This window comes from Drosophila serrata, unplaced genomic scaffold (assembly GCF_035046125.1).
Source record: "Drosophila serrata isolate PLE 108 unplaced genomic scaffold, ASM3504612v1 contig_272, whole genome shotgun sequence".
NCBI classification, from domain to species: Eukaryota; Metazoa; Arthropoda; class Insecta; order Diptera; family Drosophilidae; genus Drosophila; species Drosophila serrata.
In genome coordinates, this window is record NW_028257170.1 from 129988 (window position 1) to 155358 (window position 25371).

Here is a 25371-nt window from a genome sequence, read left to right on the forward strand (position 1 = left end):
AAGGGTTTATGTCTACATCCATATATATACCTGCTTTAGTGTATATAAAATTCCCAGACCAAAAGTGATCAGTAGAAGAGGATCAGTATGCATATGTTATGGGTAGTTGGATGGCTTTATGGGTGTCATAAAGGCACAAAAGGAACCATTTTTGGTATTTAAAAGGTTGTTATGATCCGGACAAAGTAAAGTATGAATCATTATGCAAGGATAGGGTCTTTTAAAGACTTGAAAGACTTGATATTGAGAGACTCAAGTTAAGTTAAATATGAAATTGAAATATTGAAGAATTAAATAAGTATTTGAAGGATTTAATAAGCTATTTTTATGGGTATACGAATTTTCATAAAATAAAATTCTAATTTTTATTATTTTTACAAAAAGAATGTTTTTTAAAGACTTTTTAATTAAAAACAAATCTTTTTAGAAACAAGAATGTTTTGTACTATAATTAATATGTTAAAACCCTTTATATTTTCTTAAAATAATGCTTATAAAACCACTTATGTAAATATAATATAGAAACTACTCATATTATTAGTATTTTTGTAATTTTAAAACAGTATTTTAATATTGTTTCAGTTGTTTATTAAGATATTTTCAACAAAATAAAATCCTTTATACCTTAAGATATTTTATCTCTACATAGAAACTCTATAATCCATTCCAAACTGTTATTCCACCGTTAATTCCTAATTTCCTTAATATCAACAACAATTAAGCTGTGCTCAATCAAATCGATCAAGATCTCTTTTTTTTCTTCCCTGTCTCTCTCTCCCTAGTTAAAATTGACTAATTAATCAAGCGAAGATCCACTGATCTTTATGAATCAATATTCGTTCACTAAGCTCTCCTTCCCCACTCTAAAAAGAAAAAGGTGTTCTTTCGCCGAGAAACATGATTCTTCACTTCCTCCAGCCTCTTCTCTAACATCTCCCAGAGATTTCCCTAATGATCAAGGCATATATCTTTTTGGCCGGAACAGCCCACAAGAATTCAACCACATATTTCTGGCTCTGTCTCTGAATATACCCCAATATGATTAATTTTTCCTTTAGGCCTCTGACAGCACAAAAATCTCTCTCTCTTTCTGTATCGGTGGAGTCATGCCCATTGCAATTGGCCCGGAACACGTGTTTGTTTTGCTGGCCAGCCGGTGGTTCTAATTCTCTATTTCTCTGATTCTACTTCTCAATTCTCCCGAATCGCTGCAGCAGCTTTCACTCATGCGTGGTGTTTTTCTCTAGAGTCCGGGAAATGCGCATGCGCAAACGCAAATGTTGCATGGAAAACGGGAGAACCAACCAACAACAAGCACTACATGACATAGTGCCTGTCGTCTCATTAGGATTAGACCCACGTTATTTAATTGCATGTTAGGGATGTTAGGGATTCCTGCCTTATAATGAGTTAGTCAAATACACACACGCACGCATAGCACAGAACAACACTGAACAGTAAGCAAATGATTAATGACTATAGAACCTCCTCTATTTATCTCACTCTTAGGCGGGTCTGTAGCCTAACCTCTGTTGGTTTTTCCACATGAATTTATTTACAAATAAAATTATAGTCTCAAAGTCAAGGCAGTAAGAAAAGCAACATAAGCAGCAAGAGCAACGGCAGCCATTTAAACACCCCATAAACAATTTGCCATAATTTTGTTGAACGACGACGGCGGCGCTCCCTCATTACAAAATGACGGCAAATTGCAATTTTCAAGAGCCCGCATGCCGATCCAAACTGAAGCGATCCCATCCTCGCATCCTCCTTCTTTTCAGCCCATTCCATTGGAGATCCCATCCATCCAATTCGGTAGCCAGCGATGCAACGATGTGACAATCAACGGCACGTCCACGGCCTGATGTGATGTGATCTGATGTGATGAGTGCGTCTATCATATCGTCAACGTGCGTCGTCGTTGCAGTCATCTTACCCCAAAACCCCCAAAGCCCCCCCTTCTCCATTCCCATTCCTATCCCCATATCCATCCTCATCGTCATCGTCACTGTCAACCGACAACATCATCATGCTGCAGCAGCAACAGCAACAGCAACAGCAGCAATCACGCAAAGAAATTAATTCTTAAAGTTCAGATTTAGATTCCATTATTATATAATTTTGTATTTATTATTTAAAATTATTATTCAACATTTTTATTAGCAGTTATTGCAGGTATTGCTATAAAACCAGTTTATAAACAATGTCAGCCTTAATTGTTGCCATTAGGAATAATGCTTTAATTTGATATTTAATAGCTTTGATATAGAGATACCTCGTAAATTTGTGTGGCAATTTTCTTTAGTTAAATTCTTAACAAGATTTTACCAATAACTGACCTATTTTAGTAGCGTTTCGTTAGTTTAAAGTTGACATCTAGAATTGGAATATATTCCTTTCAGTGCATCAAAGCCTTCCCAAGGCTGTACCCCTAACTATATCCCCTTGATCTTGATCCTCAGCTGAGGAGATCCAGAGCTCCACTGAACTCCGCTTCAGCTCATCATCATCATCATCGAAATTGTCATGTCACGAAAGTTAGCTCCCAGCTGCTGTTGCTGATGTTGCTGCTGCTGCTGTTGCTGCTGCTGATGTTGCTGCTGCTGATGTTGCTGCTGCTACTGCTGCTATAGTTGCTACTGTGGTGGTTGCTGCTGCACCACCAATCCGTTTGGCGGCTCAGCTTTATTGTGGTTCTCAATTTTTTCTTTGTTTTTAGTGTTTATTTGGCCCTTGATCCACTGGGCACGGCAACTTTATAATTGGGTTTGGCTCTCATTGAGGCAGTTTTCCCTCGCTTTTCAATTAGCATAATGGAAATAAAACTAGCCATATAGTTTATGGTTTTATAATATGTTATAAATATTGTTTTGGGATAGAGTCTAGTTTTCAAAGAAGGGTCTTTGTGGAAGAGTTTTTAATTAGGTTATTAATATTGTAGGCTATTTTTAATAGTTATTATGTTGCTTAAGGCGCCCACTATGTTTTCTCAGGTAATTAAGTTTATTAAACTATTTTTTAAGCAGTTTTTCAACTTTAAATTATATGATTTTGGTTTAATGTAAAGTTTAATTTAGTGTTTTATTTACTATTTGTTCTCTTAGTTTTTTTGTTTTATTTTGTATACCTTTATCTGTAAATAAAATTCTTTTACTTGGTTAAATTTCCCTTAAAATCTTTATCTATAAGTTTTGAAAATATTTTTTAGAGTATTCTTGTTTTACTGTTTCATCCGGAATTAATCTCCTGTACTTGCTGTAATTGTTGCTGACTGAAGCCTGTGTTGTTGTTGCTTTTGCTGCTTGAGATTTTGTGGCTTAAATGCCTTTTAAATGCAGCTCCCCACGGGAATATGCCACCGTCGCCAGTCTGACGGTCTGCCTGTTGTTGTTGTTGTTGCTGCTGCTGTTGTTGCTGCTGCTACTGTTGCTGCAACTTTTGTAAATGTTGCTGTTGTTGTTGCAGTTGCATTGGCTGCTGTTGACATTGTGATCAACGATAGCGGCCTGACAACTGATGGCAATCACTTGTCGCGCTTCAGATCATCCGCCCGGCAGCAGCAGCAGCAGCAACAGTCGCTGCAACAGTTGCTGCTGCAATGTTGCATGTTGGCCCCATGCCTTGACACAGATTTGTTGGCCAAAGTTGGCGACAACGTCGTCGCCTTTTTTGGCCCAGGCGTCTAAGCCGGGACTTGTAAAAGGATCCAGGGATCGTTGGTTGGCTCCTGGGCCACAATTGACAATTGACGCAAACATCAAAACTGTCTAATTAAAAAGCATTGCCACAGTGCGTAACAGGGGGAATCAATGGGAATGATGATGCCGACAAAAGCGCTTTTTGACTTTATGACATCTGAAGAACTGAACAGACGTGGAATCCAGAGACTTGGGTAGTGTAAAGAAAGAAAGAACTTGCTATTTATTTTGTAATTTTTCTGGAAACCTTTAACGCGGCTTCTTTCTTGGTCTCTTCGGGCTAAATTATGGACTCTCTGTGGCAGCAGACTATAAAACAACAATGATTCGTATAAATTGGAAACATTAAAAAAGCAATCAAAAATGTTCGGGCCAAGGCAACAGTTTTGCGGTCTCTCCTCGGGTCAGTTTAACCTGGCGTGTTAACCTGTTGCCTCTCCAAATCAGACAAAAACGAAAAAAAGGAAAACAAAATATATAAAAATATATTTCAGCTGATGCAGCTTCACACGAAACGGCGGAGGAGAGACTCCTCAGAGATCGAGCTGATGATGATGATGATGATGACGGCGATCGAACCGCGATCGAGATATACGAGCTGCTTGGCCAGGTCTATGGGGCAACCTCACTCAACGTTTCCACGTTCAACATTTTGGCCTTAACGCCTTGACTGACTGATAGCAGCAGCAACAGAAACAACAATACCCGTCGATTGTTAATCAGTTAGATATAAAACAAAATAGAAAGAGAGGAATCTTCAACTCTCCTAAAACACCCTGGAAAAAAAAAAGAACAACGAAATCTCATCGCGTATCTACGACATGTTAATGATGTTTCCACTCCCCACAAAAAAAAAAAACACAAGAAAAACGTTTGCTTTGTGGACCCTGAGATCCGAAATTCCTAGAAGAAGTTCATTCGAGAGTCGCCTGCGCTCTCGATTGATGTTATTTATGTGAAATGTCTGTGAAATTATTACCCTTTTCTTCCCCCATTCCATACCATTGGGGGAATTTATTTTATTTCGTTTTGGAGTTTTACTCGCTTTTAATTAGCAACCCACCAGCAACAAAATAAAAAAAAAAACACGGAGAAAAGAAACTTTAGATCTCTTTCGAAACATGGTAATTTAATCTCTCGGCTGATCCCAATCTTGATTCACTTTGACCACTCATCAAGTAGTAGTCTTTGAGATCGACTTTAAAATGTGATTCCAGTTGATTGTTTCGGTTTATTTTTTGTGGAGTATTCTTATCGCCCGCAATAGATTTGACGCTCTTTTGTCTTTGTGGTTCCTCTTTTTAATTACATTTAGTTGCAAATAGATGACATATTAGTGAAGATATAGGGCTATATCGGGGGGACAAGCATTAATAAAACTGGTATCAAAGTGGCATTTTGTGGAGGTTGTGTTTGTGTTTGTGGTAGATAACCAGGTTTATGGGTCTTCTTTTGATAATGAGAAATTCCTGTTCAAATTTGTATTTAAATGTTAGATTAGGTATATTTATCATGAACTCTTTTGATACTAAGCTTGCCTTTGAGATCGATAAATAAAAGGTTTGCCTTGTATTTTATTTAAATATTTTAAATGGGGAAAAGAAAGAAGATCAATGGGGTAATATTACTGGGTAAGAAAGTTTGCTGTGGGTTATATTTTGGAGTATATTATATCATTTAAGGTCTGATCTCTTAAATTTAGTTTTATATAAACAGTTTTGACCTTATAACTTCATGGATATTTAACTGGACTGATGTAATATTTCTTAAACTGATTTAAATTCACACAAACAAGGGTGTGTTTTGTCCACAGATTAAGTTCCTTTTGTTAACTAACCATAAAGTTAATTTACTAAGCCGATTTCTTAACGACCACATCTAACTATAAAAGAGCTTTTCATATATATAGTATAGTATAGTAAGCCTTCCATTCAACCTAATTGAATAAAATGCGAATTATTTATAGCCAAGCGAGACTAATTCCAGTCCATCGTCCCACAGAAGCCAAATATGTTTGCCATTGTTCTCCGCACTCCCAGTTTCAACTTCCTTTTCAGTTTTTTATCATTTTTTTCCTCTCTTTTTTTTATCGAAGCACGAGTCTCGTCGAATGGCGAGAACTTATGAATGGCCAGCAGAAAACTATATGTATATATATATGTATTTATGGAGCTAAGGGAAACGCCAAGTTGGCTGTCATTTGCCAGTCACCATTAAAATCAGTTGAGTTATAATTTGACTAATTCCAATGGATTGCATGAATCAACTTTTTTGGTCTTATGCTAATGCTAATTCGCATCGGTCTGTGGCTGTGGCCCAGCCTCCGGAGTCAGATCGAGTCAATTGTAGGCCCATTTGGATGGACTTAAGTAGTTTCTTTTTTATAATTATTATGAACTGGGTTGGCCAAAGGCAGGGCGAGTCTTTAAGGCTGGTTTTGCATACTATATGCACTTGAGAAAATAATGTATTAATTGATTTGATTTAATATAAGAAATATTTGAGGCTTGTTTATGGAAGTTTTCTCATTTTGAACAGGAATTTTTAACTGTAAAAACGAAAAGTGTAGGTTTCTGGAATAATCTTCAAGCAGCTTAACATATTTAAGACTTTGGTGAATAAAAAGAAGTCTAGATCAGCTGGCTGGAGACCTTTAAAAACTTTTTGAGTTTTAAGGCAAAGAAGATCTTTAAGTCTTTTAAGACCCTTTTCAACTCTACAAACATATTTTAAATCTTTCAAATATCATGCTATTCACTTCTCCCAGTGCAGCTATGTAGATGATTAGCTTGGAAGCTGGGTTCGGGGCCTGTCTTGGGTCCAAGGTTGTCTGCCTGTCTCTTGTTTGTTCATCAAATTATATAGAGCTCGTCTGCCCGAGATGAACGACTACCGACTGTGGACTACTGCTGACTGCCACAACCTCCTTGCATTGCGTAGTATATCCTTTCAATTCGTCGGGCCTCGGGCAGAATACAATTGGACCTCACTGTGGATGTATATGTGTTTGCTGCTGCTGCTGCTGCTGTTGCTTCTGTTGTTGTTTGTCCATGTCCATGTCTGACGTCGTCTATGGTCTTTTTGATGTGCGTCCAGTCGGAACGCTAAAGTCGATCCCCACAACTCCTCCCCTGACTTGGACCTCTCCTCCTCTCTCTCTAGGCTTGAGAGCCTGTCGTGCTGCCAAGTTTTTGGAGAGCGTTGTAGGTAAACACTCGCGCCTAAAAATATCTACGATACGAGCAAGGCATATAAGCTCCTCCGAGAGCGTGTATCGTGCCACCAAACCACTTTGACTGCGAGAAACCCGAACGAGGAGGCAGCTGCAACGCGTTTCGATTAGTTGCCACGGCGGCTGTCTGTCAGTTCAGCTCACTCAAGACCCAGGTCCAGGTCCAGGCCCAACCCAGTCCAGCTCAGCTCAGTTCAGTTCAGACCGACCCGGTCCTACCCTCTCCTCCCTGGTGCTTCTCTGTCCGCGGGTAGTAGTCCCGGTCTCCGGTTTAGTTCCAGACGCAGACTAGGGACCAAGAGTAGCCTGTTTTTTTACCTATTAAACTGATTTTTTACCTATTTTATTTTAGGAGTAAAAAAAGGTGGCAAATATTTTATTTTTACCCTCAATAATTGGGGTTGAAGAGGAAATTTGAACGAACAATGTAGGTCTAATGAAAGAGGACTCGTGTTTAGCTTAGATGGACATGGGTGATATTTAATTTGTGGTTTTTTTTTAGCACGAATGTTAAGTGAATTTAATAGCAGAAAATATGCCTCCAAATCTAATATATATTCGCGTTGCTTCAATGCATTTACTTATTATTTAGATATAGATGGACTTGGTTTATATTTAATAGAAGATTTTTAGAAGGTTACGGAACTGTTACTGGCTTGAATTTTGTATTTAAATTAAATAAAGACGCATTATGCATCTTATTTATCAATATTCTGGTACTTGTACATATAAAGCTATTTCCTTGTTATAAAATAAAATACATACTAGCCTTTTAGCAGATATTCCTTTTACTGTCCTATATTTTTGTAAATAAATGTGCAAGCGATATGAATCTTATACATTATAAATGCTGGTACTTTTATACATAAAATTATTTCCTTGTTTTAGATTGCAACACATAGTTACTTTATAGCAAATGTATTTACTTTAACTTTAGAAATATGCGTCTTATATACTATATTTTCTCTGTGTGCAAATCATATAAAACATGCCTTATATTAGCCTTCAAAACATATATCCTTTGTCATAATACCTTCTCCCTAATAATGCAATCATTATCACCGCAAATACCCTTTACCCATTTAAATTTAAAGGGTATCAAGAAACGAAACGCTGACGTCGCCGTCGCTGCTGACGCTGTCTTGTTAATTTTTTGAGCTATTTATTTTGATGTTTTCGCTTTTACGCTCTCGTTAAGTCGCCCAGACGCAATGCCAAAGTTCTTTAGTGGCTTGCAAAAAATGAAATAAAATAAAAAACTAAAGAGAAACCGAATGAATGGCAAAGAATATAAAAAAAGAAGAAAAACTCTGCTGACCGTCCCCATTCGAGGGCCAAAAACGAAGGGGGTCTATTTCGATCGTCGAGGGGCCAGCCCGAAAGGGGTTAAGGCGGCCACATCGTTTGTGTGTGCAACGTTGCATCACGAGATAGTTAAGAGAGATATGCATACGAAATTGGAAATGCTAATTAATATGTTTTGCACAGCAGATACGACGGCGATATCCACACACATCCTCGGCGACTCTGTTTACATAAGCGTTAACTGCTCACCCGCACTTGCCGCCGCACTTGCCTCGGTCTCTCCTCTGAGTTTCTCAGTTGGAGATTATTAAATTAATTTTTATTAGGCGTCAAGCCGTAAAGAACAGCTGAGATGGATCGCCAGTCGAGGGAATTGAGTGCGGTACTGACTGAATGAATGAATGGCAAGCTCACATGACAACGCGTTATAATTAAGAACAATGGCAACTTATTCAACATAAAACACACAAGGAAGGAACGGGGGAAACCCAGACGCAGCTGAGCGGGATTTCTTAGCCTGACACTTGACGGATGCCATCGCCGATTGCCGTGACATGTCATCGCCCGGGAATTTAATTGCAACGCCCTCGTGGCTTCACAAGCGGTAATACCAAGTCTCAGAAGTGAGTGTTAATGGAATTTTCTGGCTTGAGAAAATAATAAAGGAAGCTTTTTTCGAAGTACAAAACTGTAAGAGGAATATTTAAAGAACAATGTTTAAGGGCCTAAAGAAGTCTTGTTAAGGTTTAAAGTAGTTTACAAATTAAAATTGAGGTTATAGGTTTAGCAGGGATCTTTACTAGCAAGAATTGGGAAGCGTTATGCATCTTATTTATTATATTTTATTGCAATCTGATTGCATATTTACATATATTACTTTTACTGTTCTAATATTATTAAAGAAATGTGTATGCGTTATGCATCTTACTCTTTTGTTATTTTATGAATTAAAGCTGAGATTTTAAGTTTATCTTATACAATTCTGTATAATATTTCTACAATTATCCTTTCCCTTAACATACCTAAAGCTTATCTAAAATGCTTTCTTAGGCTTTATAAGGCAAGCTCAGCTCACCTGTCACCTGCTCCTCAACTCCATCAATCCCTTCAATAAGATCCCTAAACAAACCTTCAGTAATGTAAGCAAAACAGGAAGTTCCTCTAGGAGATCTTCCCAAGCGATGTCTACAAATTCAATAACCTAATCCTTACTCAAGGGTTCTACCATTCTACCTTCACCGGGGGCGTCTCTCCCAGCGGTCATTGTCTCCGTACAAATAATAAAGAAAAAAGCAATTCCAATTACAAGACTACAAAACAGACAACATTTTCGCAACCGGCAGCAGCTGGCGCAAAAGTAGAAAAAATAAAAAATATTACAGTACGAATATATCTACAAAAGAATCATTGCCCGTGACTCATGTGACTGTGACCCAATGAGCAATGCCTCGCATAAGCGCCCAGCACCCACAAGATACAGATACCCAAAGCCATACACACGTCTTTGGCAACCCAAGACAAGCGAAACGATTACAAAAGAAAAATAATTTGCGCAAATGAAAATGAAAAATTGAAATGAAAGAGAATCGACAACGATCAGTCATCGTAGGGAAATGTTATTCCCAACTCTGCTCACAGGCACAGGCACTCAACTAATCTAATCAAATCAAATCAATGAAGGCAGGACCGCCCCTCATATACGGTTACGGATCCTAGAAGGTACAAGGACAGATACACTAGGAGAAATATTATATATAGAAATATATTAGATAAAGAGGAAGCATTTCTATTTTGATTTTTTAGAAAAAGTTAAAGATTGAATATGCTTTAGGGACAATAATTTAAGAAATGAATATGTTAAGTTACATTTATAAAGTATCTAAAGGGTCCTACGTTTTATAAATTAATTATAGACAGATTCACTTTGACCACGAAAAGTAATCAGTAAATTTGAAATATCGATAGAAATTCAATATAAGTGTAAAAATTCTTCAAAAGAAAATTTTGTTGGAGGAAATATTTAAAGAGAAGATATGTTTTAAGTCATGATTATAATTTAAAACTATTTTTAAGCTACCTAAGACCCATTTTATTCAATGACATTAAAGAAAATATTTAGAAATAATGAAATTGAAATAATATCAATTCAATCTACAATCTATCCTTTTCATTAATTCTTGAAATGACAGAAAATATTTAAAAAGAATGCAATATATGTATATATCTATCAAATCTATCATCTCTCAATCTTAACATCTCCGAAAAAAAGTCCCAAAATATAATTTCAAGTGCATTTTCCCCCAGCAGAACATGAACATATTGTGCAATTTGAACGACTAAGCCAATTCTTTCTATACCCAGGCACTTCCTGGCTTACACCAACTGGCCTGATCGATCGATCTGAGGCGATAAAGAAAATCATAAGAGCAGGGACGGAGAGAAAGAAATAAAAATAAACTGAAAAGAAAGGTACAAGGCAGGAACAAACAATTGAGCGAGGATTGTAACAAAATCCTAGCCAAAGATATCGCTCCTTCTCCTTGGGCAAAAACCAATCTGTTCCCGAGCTGCTGTTTTTACCTGAGGACCAAGGATGAGCTCAAAGATATACCGATCCCGATTCCAATTCCAATTCCAATCCAGAGGAGTGGAGGAGACGATGTTTGCACGGTCAACTTTCAACACAATTTGTAGGCTACCTGCAGTTTACTCAGACGGAGGCTTTGGGTGCGGGTTTTCCAGGGAAAAGGGAAAAGATCTCTCACATCCCATTCCCAAAACGTGGCCCAAACAAGCTGCTTGGCTAACTGGCTGACTGATACGCATCGCCTGGGATGTGTTTGGTTAATCAGCACCTGTCGGACTCAACGGGCGTCGACAGGTACAACTACAACTGGCCAAAGTATGGCTGTGGCTATATACACACAGTTGCGATCGAAATAATAGTGCAAACAAATCAAGGGTTTAACTCTAGATGGGAATATATTTTGTCAGGTTTAAGTGGGGAGTATAGTGCCAAAGAAAGATAGGTATTCCTTAGTATAACATTTAAGTCTTAAGATATATATCACTTCATCACTTTCTTAATTAATTCATGTTCTATTTATTCTTATTATTCCCAACTTAACTGTTCAAGTTCTGGTCTATATACCTTTATAGCTGTGATAAGCATTTCATTTTTGCTCGCTTTCAGCAATTTTGGGAAAGTTTGAAAATGCGGTTACAACATATGCCACAGCCAGAGATCATGCGAAAAAAATATAAGATTTAGTCTCCATCTGTGGCTGAGCTGCCTTATGGCCACCTTGTCGTAATGAGTAAGCCCCAAACTCAAACCGACGATCTCCTCAAGAAATCTCGATTGCCAGCCGGTCCGAAAGAAGTGGAAATAGCAACAACTTCAAGCTGCTCTCATAAATCAAGAAAAATCAGTCAATTTTTTGTCGATTCAAGCTCGACTTTGAGTGTGTGTGAGTGTATGAGTGTGTGCCTATATCAAACTGACATTGGCTGAATTAACAATTGATTTCAATAATTTTTTATGATTATTCCCCGCAGTTTTTTTTATACCCTTGCAGGGTATTATAATTTCAGTCAGAAGTTTGCAACGCAGTGAAGGAGGCACCTCCGACTATATAAAGTATATATATTCTTGATCAGGATCAACAGCCGAGTCGATCTAGCCATGTCCGTCTGTCCGTCTGTCCGTCTGTCCGTCTGTCCGTCTGTCCGTCTGTCCGTCTGTCCGTTTCTACGCAAACTAGTCTCTCAGTTTTGAAGCTATCTGAATGAAACTTTGCAGTTAGTCTTCTATATACTCTCACTCGTATATATGTCGGAACGGGCCGGATCGGACTACTATATCATATAGCTGTCATAGGAATGATCGGAAAAGTTTTACAAAAAAAATTATAAAATTTTTAGTTTTCAACAGAATTTAATCAAATTTGAGATATAGCCATTTCATATTATTCTACAATTTTGTGTAAAATTTTATGAAAATCGGACGGCTATATCATATAGCTCCCATAGGAGCGATCGAGAAATTAATACAATTAAATTTATAACTTTTTTAGTTTTCAGCTGATTTTCATCAAATTTGAGGTATAGCCATTTTATATAAGTCTTAAATTTTGTGGCAAATTTCATAAAAATCGGACGACTATATCATAAAGGTGCCATACAAACGATCGTTTGATGTAGAAGAAAAATGCAAATCTGTGAATGTAAAACTGCAAATATAATATGTATAGGTGAATGAAATGAAAGCAGGTATTACTTCATTGTTTCTTAACACAAATACATATAATTTATATTGTATGGATTCCTATTCATAGAAGTTCTATCTGCAAGGGTATATAAACTTCGGCGTGCCGAAGTTAGCTTCCTTTCTTGTTTTTTCTCTTACTGTTCAGTTTTTGTGGCGAACCAAAGAAAAGCCGCAAAGATCAGCCACTTGCACTCAATTCCGACTTATTCAGCAAATAAATCCGCTCTCTAAAAATACACTCATTTGCTGAATACGAAAAAATCACTCAATTTTTCGAGAGTATTCAGCTGAGTGAAAGAGCTAAGAGCCAAGGGAAAACTCGTCTAACCGGTGTGACGAGTGTCAATGTCTCATTGGAATTGTTTGCTCGGCTTTGACGCTCAGCGGAACCGACAGGCGGTGGCAAGGGCAACGGGGTGGCAAGGCCCACGGTGCCGCACAGTGGGCACATGGAAAGCAGCAAGGTGCCAAGGTGCTGTGGGTGAGGATCTATTAGGTGGACTTGCTGGGTTTTTGTTAACACAAATCAAGGCTCTTTGGCGTGACAAGTCATGGGTTCTGTTGGTTAATTCGATTTGTATTTAGAAATTTACAACCGGAAGTCATATAGGAAACTGTATGTCCTTTATGGTTTTTTTTTAGCCTTTTAGCATTAATAAAACCTGAATTTGTCATTGAATATAATTTGTGCAAAGTACCAGGCGTATACGTGATATTATGATATATTAAGTATCCGAAAATTAATCTTTATGCTTACCAATTTAAATTTTAAATTTTAAACCAATTTAAGTTTCTAGTAAAATGTTCAGAAAGCTCAAAATCTATATGTAATCTCCATTATATTTCCGTTTTTAAGGACTATTATATTACACTTGCTCTCCCAACATTACCCAAACCATCTTCCTGCTTCCCTTGGGAAAAACTCTTTTTATCAGTTTACGGCAAATCTTTGATCTAAATCTTGAACCATATCATCTTACTAATTTCTGCCTTGACCCTCAAAAAGAAAATGTTGCTGATTCCGAAAGGACTTGAAACATTACACATGTTCTCTGTGAGACAAAATCACCTGCCTAACCATCTCCCGCGATCTCATTTCCTTATTTCGCATCTGCCATTCGTTTCCAATTCTACCTGCCATTGCTATGCAACCCACTGTGCACTGTGGGCCATTTATCGTGCGTTGCGTTTGCGTTTTGCGTTTGCATTGCATAGCTTTGTTTACTTTATCCTCTTTGCCTCATCGATCTCTCGCTCTAGTTCTCGGGGTTCTGTGTGCGTGCTCAATGGGTGCTCGCTCGCCGAATAGGTTTTCACTCAGTTGCTCTCAGTTGCACTGGGAGAAAAATAGGGGGTAGTTTCAGTATTTTAATATAATTATTTGATTAATATTTATGATTCATTTATATGCTTGGAAATCAATGTCAAATGGTATTTGCATTGAAGAATATATTAAATATGTATAATAAATGGATGTATCAAACGATTTGTTAATTTTATTAAATTTTAAGACGTTCCATTACAAATATAATATATAAATTATATGTGTACTGAGTGTAATTATAAAGAAGAAAGTTTTTAGAAATTTTTAAAACTAAGTATTAATGTATTTACCCCATTTTTAAACAATTAATATATGAAAACACATGAATAAAATGATCAGAAAATGTAAACTAACCTTTTAATGTTAAATAAACATAAGAAACACTAAAAGTTGCCTTTTAAATTCTTTTAAAATTTCTATAAACAGATTCGTATTTAAATAATATTCTTTAACAATTAAAATTGTTTTTACATAAAAGAAACATCTTTTTGGCTTAAAAAACGTTTTAAATTAATAGCTTTGGTTTTATAAGCAGAGTTTTATTCAAATAAAATGCTTTAACTATGAAAATTCATTTTTAAATATAGTTTGAATGGAAAATAAACATAGTTTTTAGCTTGAAAACCTCCCAAATTAAAAATCTTTGGTTTCTAAAATTTATATTATTTTCTCTGACTCCATTGTGAGTGTATTTCTCCCAGTGCACCCATACTCACTCACTCTTGCAACGGCCACCTACTCGATTGAGTGCGGCACTTGCTGCTGACTGAGCGGCACAGAGAACGATCAGTTTTAAAATTGACTTCGAGCCGAGCGGACGCGAGTCTGTCGTTGAGCGGACCCAAAAGAGAAATAAATTAAGAAAAAAAAGAAAAGCAGAAGTATCGCCTCGAGAAAATTTAGAACACAGAAATTTATCAAACGCGCTATCGCTACCCCCCACTTGGATTACGGTCAACGCGAAACTAAAAAAGATATTGAGAAAGCCAACGAGAAATCAAAATGAAAATTTAAACATAAAAGCGGAAAATCAAAAGCACGAAAGAAATTAATAGCACCAGCGGGAAAAACAAGAAAATCGTATTAGATAAAAGTCATTAAGCATTACAAAATCTGATATGTGGTGATGTGTGAAAAGTGATTTTTAATTTAATTTGAAAACCAAAACAACAAATCCAAAAAATAAAAACGCAAAAACCATACAAACAAAAAAATGGGCGAGAAATAGAGACGGGAGAAAAAAGGGAAGTGTGAGAGTGTGTGAATGTGAGATCGAATAGAGAGATCGATCCCTTGCCCAAAATCCCCGCAAGAAGCTAATAACAAATCCACATCTCATCCAAGATGCTGGCCACCAGTCACATGCTCTATGTCCTCATAGCCACCTGGGTGATGCCCATCTTTGGAGCGGCCCTGAGCAAAACGGTGTTGTACCAAGCTCCCGATGAATGCCGCTGGTCCGGCGGTGGGGAGCACGACATCACCTTGGTGTGCCACCTTAGGACCATCAATTCGGAACTGGAGAACACCAACTTTAGTGTGATTCAACCGCACAATACGGTGCGATTGCGTCTGGAGTGCAACGATGCATTGTTCTTCCAAAGTAGCCTCAGTCCGGACAGTTTCCGGTCTCTGGTGGAGCTCCGGGATCTAACCATCGAATACTGCAAGCTGGGCAACCTCACCGATGGTTCCTTTCGTGGTCTCCACGAACTGAGGAATCTCACCATTCGCACGCATAATGGTGACTGGTCCACCATGTCACTGGAAATGGCCTCCAATAGTTTTGTAGAGTTCCGGCAGTTGGAGCGATTGGATCTCAGTCTAAACAACATTTGGCTGATACCGGATGGCATGGTCTGTCCACTGAAATCACTGCAGCATCTCAATGCCTCCTACAACAAAATCCAGGATATAAGCAACTTTTACTTTAGTGCCTCGCTGAGCTCCAGGAAGGCCCGAGTCTGTGGCTCCACACTGCAAAGTTTGGATTTGAGTGCAAATAAAATGGTCAGTTTGCCAACGACCATGTTGTCTGCCTTGGGACGCTTGACCCATTTGAATATGGCCAAGAATAGCATGAGCTTCTTGGCGGATCGTGCTTTTGAGGGTCTGTTATCCCTGAAAGTTGTGGATTTGTCAGCGAATCGTTTGTCCTCGTTGCCACCGGAACTCTTTGCGGAAACCAAGCAACTGCAGGAGATTTATCTGCGAAATAATTCCATCAATGTCCTGGCCCCTGGCATCTTCAGTGATCTGGCGGAGTTGCTAATACTGGACTTGGCTAGCAATGAACTCAACTCTCAGTGGGTTAATGCCGCCACATTTGTGGGTCTCAAACGTCTCATGATGCTTGATCTTTCTTCAAACAAAATCAGTCGCCTGGAGGCGCACATCTTCCGGCCTCTGACCAGTCTGCAAATCCTTAAACTGGAGGGCAACTACATTGATCAGCTGCCGACGGGAATCTTTGGGGATTTAACCAATCTGCATACACTGATTCTGTCCCGGAATCGCATCTCAACCATCGAACAGAACACTTTGCAGGGTTTAAACAATCTCATGGTGCTCTCCCTGGACTTTAACAGGATATCCAGGCTGGATCATAAATCCCTGATGAACTGCAGTCGTCTTCAGGATCTCCATTTGAATGACAACAAGTTGAAGACAGTTCCTGAAGCTTTGGCACATGTTCCTCTGCTGAAGACCTTGGATGTGGGCGAGAATATGATTAGCCAGATTGAGGATACAAGCATCACACAGTTGGAGAATCTTTATGGTCTTCGGATGACAGAGAACTCGCTAACACAAATCAGGCGAGGAGTCTTTGATCGGATGAGCTCCCTGCAGATCCTCAACCTGTCGGGAAATAAACTTAAATCCATTGAGGCGGGTTCGCTTCAGAGGAATAGCCAGCTGCAGGCCATCCGTTTGGATGGAAATCAACTCAAATCTATTGCTGGACTCTTTACAGAGCTACCCAACTTGGTGTGGTTGAATATTTCGGGAAATCGTTTGGAAAAGTTCGATTACTCGCACATTCCCATCGGTCTGCAATGGTTGGATGTGCGGGCCAATAGGATCGCCCAGCTGGGAAACTACTTTGAGATTGAGAGCGAACTCAGTCTAAGTACCTTTGATGCCAGTTACAACATGTTGACAGAGATCACAGCCAGCTCTATACCAAACAGCGTGGAAGTACTCTATCTGAATGACAATCAGATATCTAAGATCCAACCCTACACCTTCTTCAAGAAACCCAATTTGACGAGAGTGGATCTGGTGAGGAATAGTTTAACCACCTTGGAGCCCAATGCTTTGCGATTGTCACCCATAGCCGAGGATCGGGAGATCCCCGAGTTTTATATCGGTCATAATGCCTACGAATGCGATTGCAATCTGGATTGGTTGCAAAAGGTGAACCGGGAGTCGCGCACTCAGCCTCAGTTGATGGATTTGGACCAGATTCATTGCCGGTTGGCCTATGCCCGTGGCTCTTCGCATGTCTCCCTAATCGAAGCTCGTTCGGATGACTTCCTCTGCAAATATGCCTCGCATTGCTTTGCCTTGTGCCACTGCTGTGACTTCCAGGCCTGTGACTGTAAGATGGAGTGCCCGGATAGATGCTCCTGCTACCATGATCAATCCTGGACTTCGAATGTGGTTGATTGCAGTCGGGCCACCTATGAGCAGGCTCTGCCCTCTCACATTCCTATGGATGCCACGCAGTTGTATTTGGACGGGAATAACTTCCGGGAGCTGCAGAGTCATGCTTTCATTGGACGCAAACGACTAAAGGTTTTGCATTTGAATCATTCACGGATTGAGGTTCTGCACAATCGCACTTTTTACGGTCTTCTGGAACTGGAAGTTCTCCAGCTGCAAAGTAACCAGCTGAAGGCTCTCAATGGCAACGAGTTTCAGGGTCTGGATAATCTTCAGGAACTGTATTTGCAGCATAATGCCATTGCTAGCATTGATACTCTTACCTTCACGCACCTGTATCACCTAAAGATATTGCGATTGGATCACAATGCCATCACCTCGTTTGCTGTTTGGAATTTCCTGCCCAGTTACCTCAACGAACTTCGATTGGCGGGGAATCCTTGGAGCTGCCACTGTGAGTTCATGGACAAACTGAGGGATTATATGAATCGGCATGAGTATGTCCAGGATAAGCTAAAGATGAAGTGCGAATCGATTAGTGGTAATAATACCCAACAAATGGTGGTGTATCCCCAGTCTGCCGAGGCCACCTCCCTGCCCGTGGTGCAGTGCAGCCAAACGTTGCCTTTGGGCTTGGACAATAACTATGATTTTGCGGAGCAAGCTGGTGGGGAGAATGCCTCGAATGCCACTTCAACGAAAATGATTTTGAATCAACCGCCAAAGCAGGATTACATTCCCATCCTGGTGGCCATCCTAACGGCCTTTATATTCGTGATGATCTGCACTTTGTTGGTGTTCATTTTCCGCCAGGAGATGCGTGTTTGGTGTCACTCTCGATTTGGTGTGAGACTCTTCTACAATGCCCAAAAGGATGTGGACAAGAATGAGCGGGAGAAGCTCTTCGATGCCTTCGTTTCGTACTCCTCCAAGGATGAACTGTTTGTCAATGAGGAACTGGCTCCAATGCTGGAGATGGGTGCACAGCGTTACAAGTTGTGCCTGCATCAGAGGGACTTCCCCGTCGGTGGCTATCTGCCGGAAACCATTGTCCAGGCCATCGATAGCAGCCGTCGCACCATCATGGTGGTCAGTGAGAACTTCATCAAGTCGGAATGGTGCCGCTTCGAGTTCAAATCAGCTCACCAATCAGTCCTCCGGGATCGTCGCCGTCGTTTGATAGTCATTGTCCTGGGTGAGGTGCCGCAAAAGGAACTGGATCCGGATCTACGCCTGTATCTAAAGACCAATACATATCTCCAATGGGGCGACAAGCTCTTCTGGCAGAAACTGCGCTTTGCCCTGCCGGATGTATCATCATCGCAACGCTCTGGCAATGGTGCCGTAGGCCAAAGTTGCCATGTGCCGATCAACCATGCGGCATACCACCATCACCATCATGTCCACCAGCAGGCGATGCCACTTCCCCACCAGGTGCATCATCATCAGCAGCAGTTCATGTTGCCACCGCCGCCCCAACAGCCGGGCAGCTTCCGTCGTCAGCCATCGGTGCATCAGCAGCAGCAACAACAGCAGCAACAGCAGCAGCAGCAGCAGCAACTTCGCGGAAATAACAACACTACGCAACAGCAGGCGGCCTTGCTGATGGGTGGCGGTTCGGTGGGTGGTGGTGTTGGAGGCCATCCCTCGGTACCCCAAATGATACCCCTGGCAGGTGGCATCCAACAGCAGAGTTTGCCCCTGCCTCCAACACAACCAACGCCGGCATCTAGAAATCTGCACATGTGAGTGGGGTTTTAGGTTTAAGTAGAGGTCAAGAAAAAGGGTTAAAGGCAAGGTCAGGAGAGTTGGAAATGATTGGAGAATCCATTTCTATTTGTTTAAATTCTATTTTCGATTATTTACCAAAGTAAAATTCATTTTTATGATGCTAAAAAGGAGCACAAACGATCTTGTTGAGTTATGAAAGCTGATCTAGAATATCTGCAGACCATTTGCTAGCCTCAAAAAAAGTGGAAAACAAGTTTAACTTCCTCGGGTTTCAACCAAAAACCTTAAAAAAAAAAAAAAAAAAAAAAAGAAAAAGGGGAATTGCATTCAATATGCAAATTCAAGCGTTTAGCGATAAAAGCCTAGTTACATGTTAAAATAGCAAAAGTAAAAGAAAAATCGAGTGGGGAAAGAACTGGGCAGCAGCAACCAAGAACTACCAACAACTACACCAACAAATACACCAACAACTACAACAACTACGCCAACAACAACAAAAGACAACAGTAAAATAGCTAGCGAGCCAGGCCAATTGTTGTTTTGTTGTTGGCCCTGTTCTGTTTTCTTACGGCCAGCTATTTTCAGTTTCCTGGCTCGCAGCTAGATTCAGAAAATTGATGTTGCATGCAACACACAACGAGCAGCGTCTACAGACAGAGAAACTTTGAGATATTTCAAACTACTCATGAAGTATTTTTTTAGTTCAAAAGTGATACCTATCTTAAGAGTCTTTAAAGAACATTTCTTAATTAATATTCTGACAATCTTATGACTTGCAAAAGATGGATATATTTCATAGATTTATTTCTGTGTAGAGACAAACACCAACCAGTCAGTCAGCAACAAAAGGCAGCGCAGGCCCAAAAGTATTTCCTTTGGTTTTATTTTATTTTTTTTTTCGTTACGTTCCTCCTTCGTTTTTTTTTTTGTTTTTCTCCTTTTTATTTTGTCGTTTTCCAGTTTTTGTTTTTCCCTCGTTTTCCCTGTTTGCAACGTTCAGTCGTTAGTTCATCTTAACTGCTGCATTTTGCTATAACAAGCCCGACGTGTGTAGAAGATACACCCCGTGTATCTGTATCTGCAGCAGCTGTAGCTGTAGCTGCAGCTGTATCTGTATCTGTATCTGTATCTGTGACTGCGACTGTGACTGTAAGGCTAACGAAAAATAGGCAACGCAAAACATCACAGAGCTCATGTCTGGCCAAAGGAAAAATTGTAACAAAAAGCAGACCTTAGACGTTAGAACCCAGACCGTCTACAGACATGGTTTAAAATTGGTTTTGTTTTAGGTTTTCTTCCTCTTCTTTTGTTATCTGCTTTTTTCCTCCCTTTGAGCCACAATTACATGTGCTAATCAATGGGGGGAAAAAGGAAAATAGATGGAAACATTTCCCAACATGAGAAAAGAAAACAATTGTTAAGAGGATTTGACTTTTGATAAAACCAACGTATAGCCAGCAATCAATGCCAGTTAATTTGAAAAGATAAAGAAAGATGTTGCGAAAAATATAAAACCAAGATCACGCCATGTCTAGATTGAGGAAAAACCAGGCTTTCTTTTATTTTCCAGCTAGTCAGAGATTAGGAGGAAGGTAGTCAGAATTTCCCAGAGTGGAAAAGCGATGCTGACCTTGCTGCAGCAATCTTGAAAACGAGAAAGTTCCCTGAATAACAAAGGAAAGGCGTAGGAGAGAGATCAGCACGTGTGTGTTTGTTGCTCTTTTTTTTGGCCCCCAAAAATTGTGTTTTGGCCAAAATCGACAAGGCCAGAAAAGGAGGAAAGCAAAACAACAACAGAACATAGAACACAGAGACGTACAGATTAGTTTGGTCTTTTTTGGCGATTAAAATCTACAAGGTTGTGTGTTACGCCCTCTCTTTAGCAATTTTCTATTTTCCAACTCCAACTCCATTTCCAACTCCTCTGTCTTGCCAATTTAAAAAATGCATTCCAAAAGCAAGAAACCAGAAAACTAGTTAACAAAATAAAGAAAAACAAACTCCTCTTACTGCAAGAGTTACATGTAAATAAGTTAAATGTTAATCATACGTTAATCTGTTTAATCATTGTGATATTTTGTTTTTAGCATTAAGCGCTAATTAATTTATTAAGACAAATTACCAATTTCCTACCAACCTATGTCTAGATCTAAGCTTATCCTCATTAGTTAGTTGTATTAAATAAGTTAATAAATTGAATCCGAATCCAGAACAGCCCCGCCTACCACATACAGCCATATTAATTCTATGAAAAATTATTCAAATATTGTAAATAAAAACAAATGGACTGTATACATTTAAATACGCAAAATTAAAATGCAACACGAATCAAGCAAAAATTGTAAACATATATCGACTGATTACATGTGTACTATATATAAATATATGCATAACATTTTTTTATTAAGATTTACTCGCCCCCCGCTTTTGTTGTAAATACTGTAACTATTCGGACACATTTATGAATATGTATTTTATTTTATAACCTTATGTTTTCTAGTTTATAGCAACAAGAAACAAAAACATGCGAAGAGAAAAAACTGAAACACAAAAATATATAAATGACAAAAAATTGATAAAACAAACCAAATCTGAGTTTTTTATTCATATTCCCACAGCTGAAGCCGAATTATTATTGTTATTTTTTTCGTCTGCGCTGATAAGCCATAAACTATCTCGCCTTGACATTTGATATGGATTCTTGATACGAACTGCAAATTCCAATGCCAGCAGCCGTATTTTATTTTTGCCTTTTCTACATTTTCACAGCACTATTGGGTTTTTATTGTTTTTAGCTTTCGGTTTGGTTTTGTTTATGTCAGAGCGGTGTTCTATTACGTACGTAAAAAAATCCGCAAGATAAACATTAAAACCATGACGGATGCAAGAAAGATTGAGGTTTAAAAATGGTAAAAACTCATGGATAGAGCTTGGCTTTCAAAAATCTTATAAATTATATTTTTATTTAACTATTTTGCAGCTCAAATTCAATTTCTTGTGTATAAGTTATTATTAAGAACCAAAAAAAAAAAGGTATGTAAATATGGCTCACTTTAAAACTGCTAATAAATATTTCATTAAAAGCTAAGTATTAAACTTAGAGGTCAATAAATATATTTTGGTATTCCTTAAAGAACAAATATTTTATTCACTTTAAAACTGCAAATAAATATTTTATTAAAAGCTAAGTATTAAACTTAGAGGTCAATAAATATATTTTGGTATTCCTTAAAGAACAAATATTTTATTAAAAGCTAATTTTAATTAGGTAAAATAATAAATATTTTTATTAAGAGCAAAGTATTTTGCTAAGACTTTAACTTTAACTTTCCCTTTTCTAAAAGACCATTAGCAATCATTTAATTTATGCTTACTATTCAGTTTAAATGTAAAATTGTTAAAGGCTTGAAGCTTTTAACAATAGTATATATTAGAAAACTGCTTATAATTTTACATAGCTATATTAAATAATAAATATTATCTAAATTTCGCATTTTTCTGATGATTATTTCAGTTCTCATTCATTAATTTATTTAATTAATCAAAGTTCTAGTAGAAATAAGTTAAATACCTTCAACTAAATGAAATCTCCGCCTTTTCTAGATTTATTTTAGGTATACCTATAAAAATAATATATTTTCTTAGATTCACTTTATTTTTACTTTTTAAATAAACTCCCTTTAAAAAAATATCTAATTAACCCCTGATAATTTCCACACTTTTTAAGATTCTAAACAAACTCATCACACCAACCTCGCACCACACACACATCACACACACCACACCACACTCAACCCATGATTGCTCCATTTGAATTAATTTTAAACAGAGAAAGAGAGCTCTCCCTCCCTCCACCGCCTTTGGTATTTATGCGACGATATCTCCTACTACTTCCCATGCATATCTTAAAGATATATCTATCTATATGGCAGTCGTATATATCTCATCTTTGAAATCGCTGGACTGTGCTCATGCTGCGGCTTGCTTTTTTTATTTAAGTCAATGAGCAGTATTTTTTTTTTTTTTTTTTTGCTGAAAACGAGTTTGCTGGAGCCTCCCGATGAATGAATAATTTTTATGATCAATTAAATGCGCAATAAAATTGATGGGAGGTCCCCCCCTTCGAACTGCCGAAACATAAATTCGCATTGCTTAAATTAGCGAATTTTACAATCAATCATTAGCAAGCCAGGCAGCCTTTGATGTGTAACTTTGGGATACAGGAATGGGAATGGAAATTCAGGGGGGAAATTGTATCTAATGGATACACACATGTCTGTGGCCTAACCAACAGAAAGAAGTTCAAGCCCCAACTAAACCCTTTTCAATACATTTTTTCTTCGTTTTTCAATGCGAAACGGAAAACGAAAACCTAGAAAAGTTTTGCAAAAAAAAAAAAAAGAAAAACACGTCAAATATTAAAAACTTTTCTTTGCTTTTACTTTCTCCGAACCCTGTGGCACATATATAGAGCTACATGCCACATTCCACATACATATATATATAGTATCTCTTCCCCCTTTATTTTTATCAATTTTGCCTGTGGGATTTGTTACAAAGTAACGGATGAGTTGAAGTGGGAACCAAGGAGAGTTTTGCAGACACCGCCAATCCAAGAGGCAAACTTTCAATTGAATTTTTTTGTTCACGTTGTTTCCTTTCGGTTAAGGAAAGTTTAGAGGCCCATTTGGGGTCGGGGTTTCCTTTTTTTTCCTCTGGTTTTTCTTTTTTTCCTTTGGAACCCTCTGTTTTTTGGAGGGGGTTCGTCTTGGGAGGGTTCCGCCGTCTGTCATTTGGCATACGCAGCAAAAACAAGTCGACGTAAATATTTCGGTTTACAAGTCAGTTTAGTGTCAAAAGAGATGCCTTTTATTTATAGATTGCTCCTCGAAGAACTTGGGTTTAAACTAAAGCGAAAACAGGGCAGAATTCTTAGACAAAAGGTGGAATTTTTAACAATTTTTTTGGAGCAATAAATAATTTACTCAATATTTTTAAAGATATTTCATAAGCTTAGAACTAATAATTATATGATTTTATTCAAGTTTAAAACAAATAAATGTCAAATAATCGAAAATACATTTTTTTAAATTAAGAATTGTGTCATAAATAACGAGTTTATAGGGAAAGCCGACACAGAAAGCTTTAAATGTGTTAAAACTTAAGAATTATAATAAAATATACATAGTTTTAAAGACTTATATTATGCTAAAATCTTAAACCCTACTGTAATTCCAAAAAAGTAACCCTTTAAGTCGTCAAACTGACTTTTCTGAGATTCCTGATGCTTAGAACTAAAAATTATGATTTTATTCAAAAGAAAAATAAATAATTACAAAATATTATAAGCTGAAAGTTTTTATAATTAATTTTTTTAGTCAGAAATATGATAAGGAAAAGAGCCTAAAAAAGATTTAACTTTAATGAAAAACTAAGTAAATATTTTAAATTTCACAAAATTCTGCCATTTTAAAGCTTAAGTTTCATCTCCTGCTGAATTTTCGAATAAAAAATCAACCCTTTGAGCCTTCAAGCCGCTCCTGTAACCCCATTTCTCACACAGGTTTCCTTCTTGGTCCCAAAAAAAACCTACATCAAAAATTTCCCTGACTGCAGTTTAGAAGTTTTTCTTTTTTTTTTTCGCTCTGGTTTTCGTTTCGGCAAATTTTTTCTTTTTCCATTTTCGGGGCCCAAAGTCAAATCAAAGTGCTTGGCCCCGGCTAAAGCTTAGTGCTAATGCCAGAGCCATCAGTCTGAACTTTTTGGCCATCTATCAAAAGGCTGAAAAGGGAAAGGAGGAGCTACCAAATTAGAGAGGAGGAAGTGAGGTGAAGAAAAAAAAAAGTACAAATCGAAGAGGGAATCTCATTAGGAGGTGGCAGAAGCATATATGTATATATGTAGATATATTTTCCCATGTGCAACTGCCGTCAATTAGGTAGCCACCCAATCATTGCACCCACCATGCCACACCACCACACCACACCACACTTGCCTCATTAGACTCCAAACGAATCGAGGGTCGTAAAAGTCGAGACTGGTTCCTTCGTATATTCCATGTTCCATGTGCCTTCCCAATGTATAAATAAATATGCTTTTATTGGAAGACGACTGACTACACAACTGTTTGCAATAAAAGCAACAT

General features: G+C 38.2%; 1 protein-coding gene and 1 long non-coding RNA gene across 2 annotated transcripts in view; one reads left to right on the plus strand and one right to left on the minus strand.

Annotated features, from left to right (window-relative positions):
* LOC110176284 (uncharacterized) overlaps positions 1-25371 on the minus strand; it is a 344989-nt gene that overhangs the window by 58855 nt on the left and 260763 nt on the right. The gene's annotated exons all lie outside the window — the stretch shown is intronic.
* On the plus strand, positions 14624-21811 carry Tollo (Toll-like receptor Tollo). The gene has a single exon (XM_020942402.2). The coding sequence runs from the start codon at positions 15174-15176 to the stop codon at positions 19242-19244; it is 4071 nt and encodes a 1356-aa protein (XP_020798061.2). The 5' UTR covers positions 14624-15173; the 3' UTR covers positions 19245-21811.

Excerpts from the sequence above, each read along its gene's own strand:
- Tollo (XM_020942402.2), top strand. The coding sequence starts at position 15,174 with ATGCTGGCCACCAGTCACATGCTCTATGTCCTCATAGCCACCTGGGTG.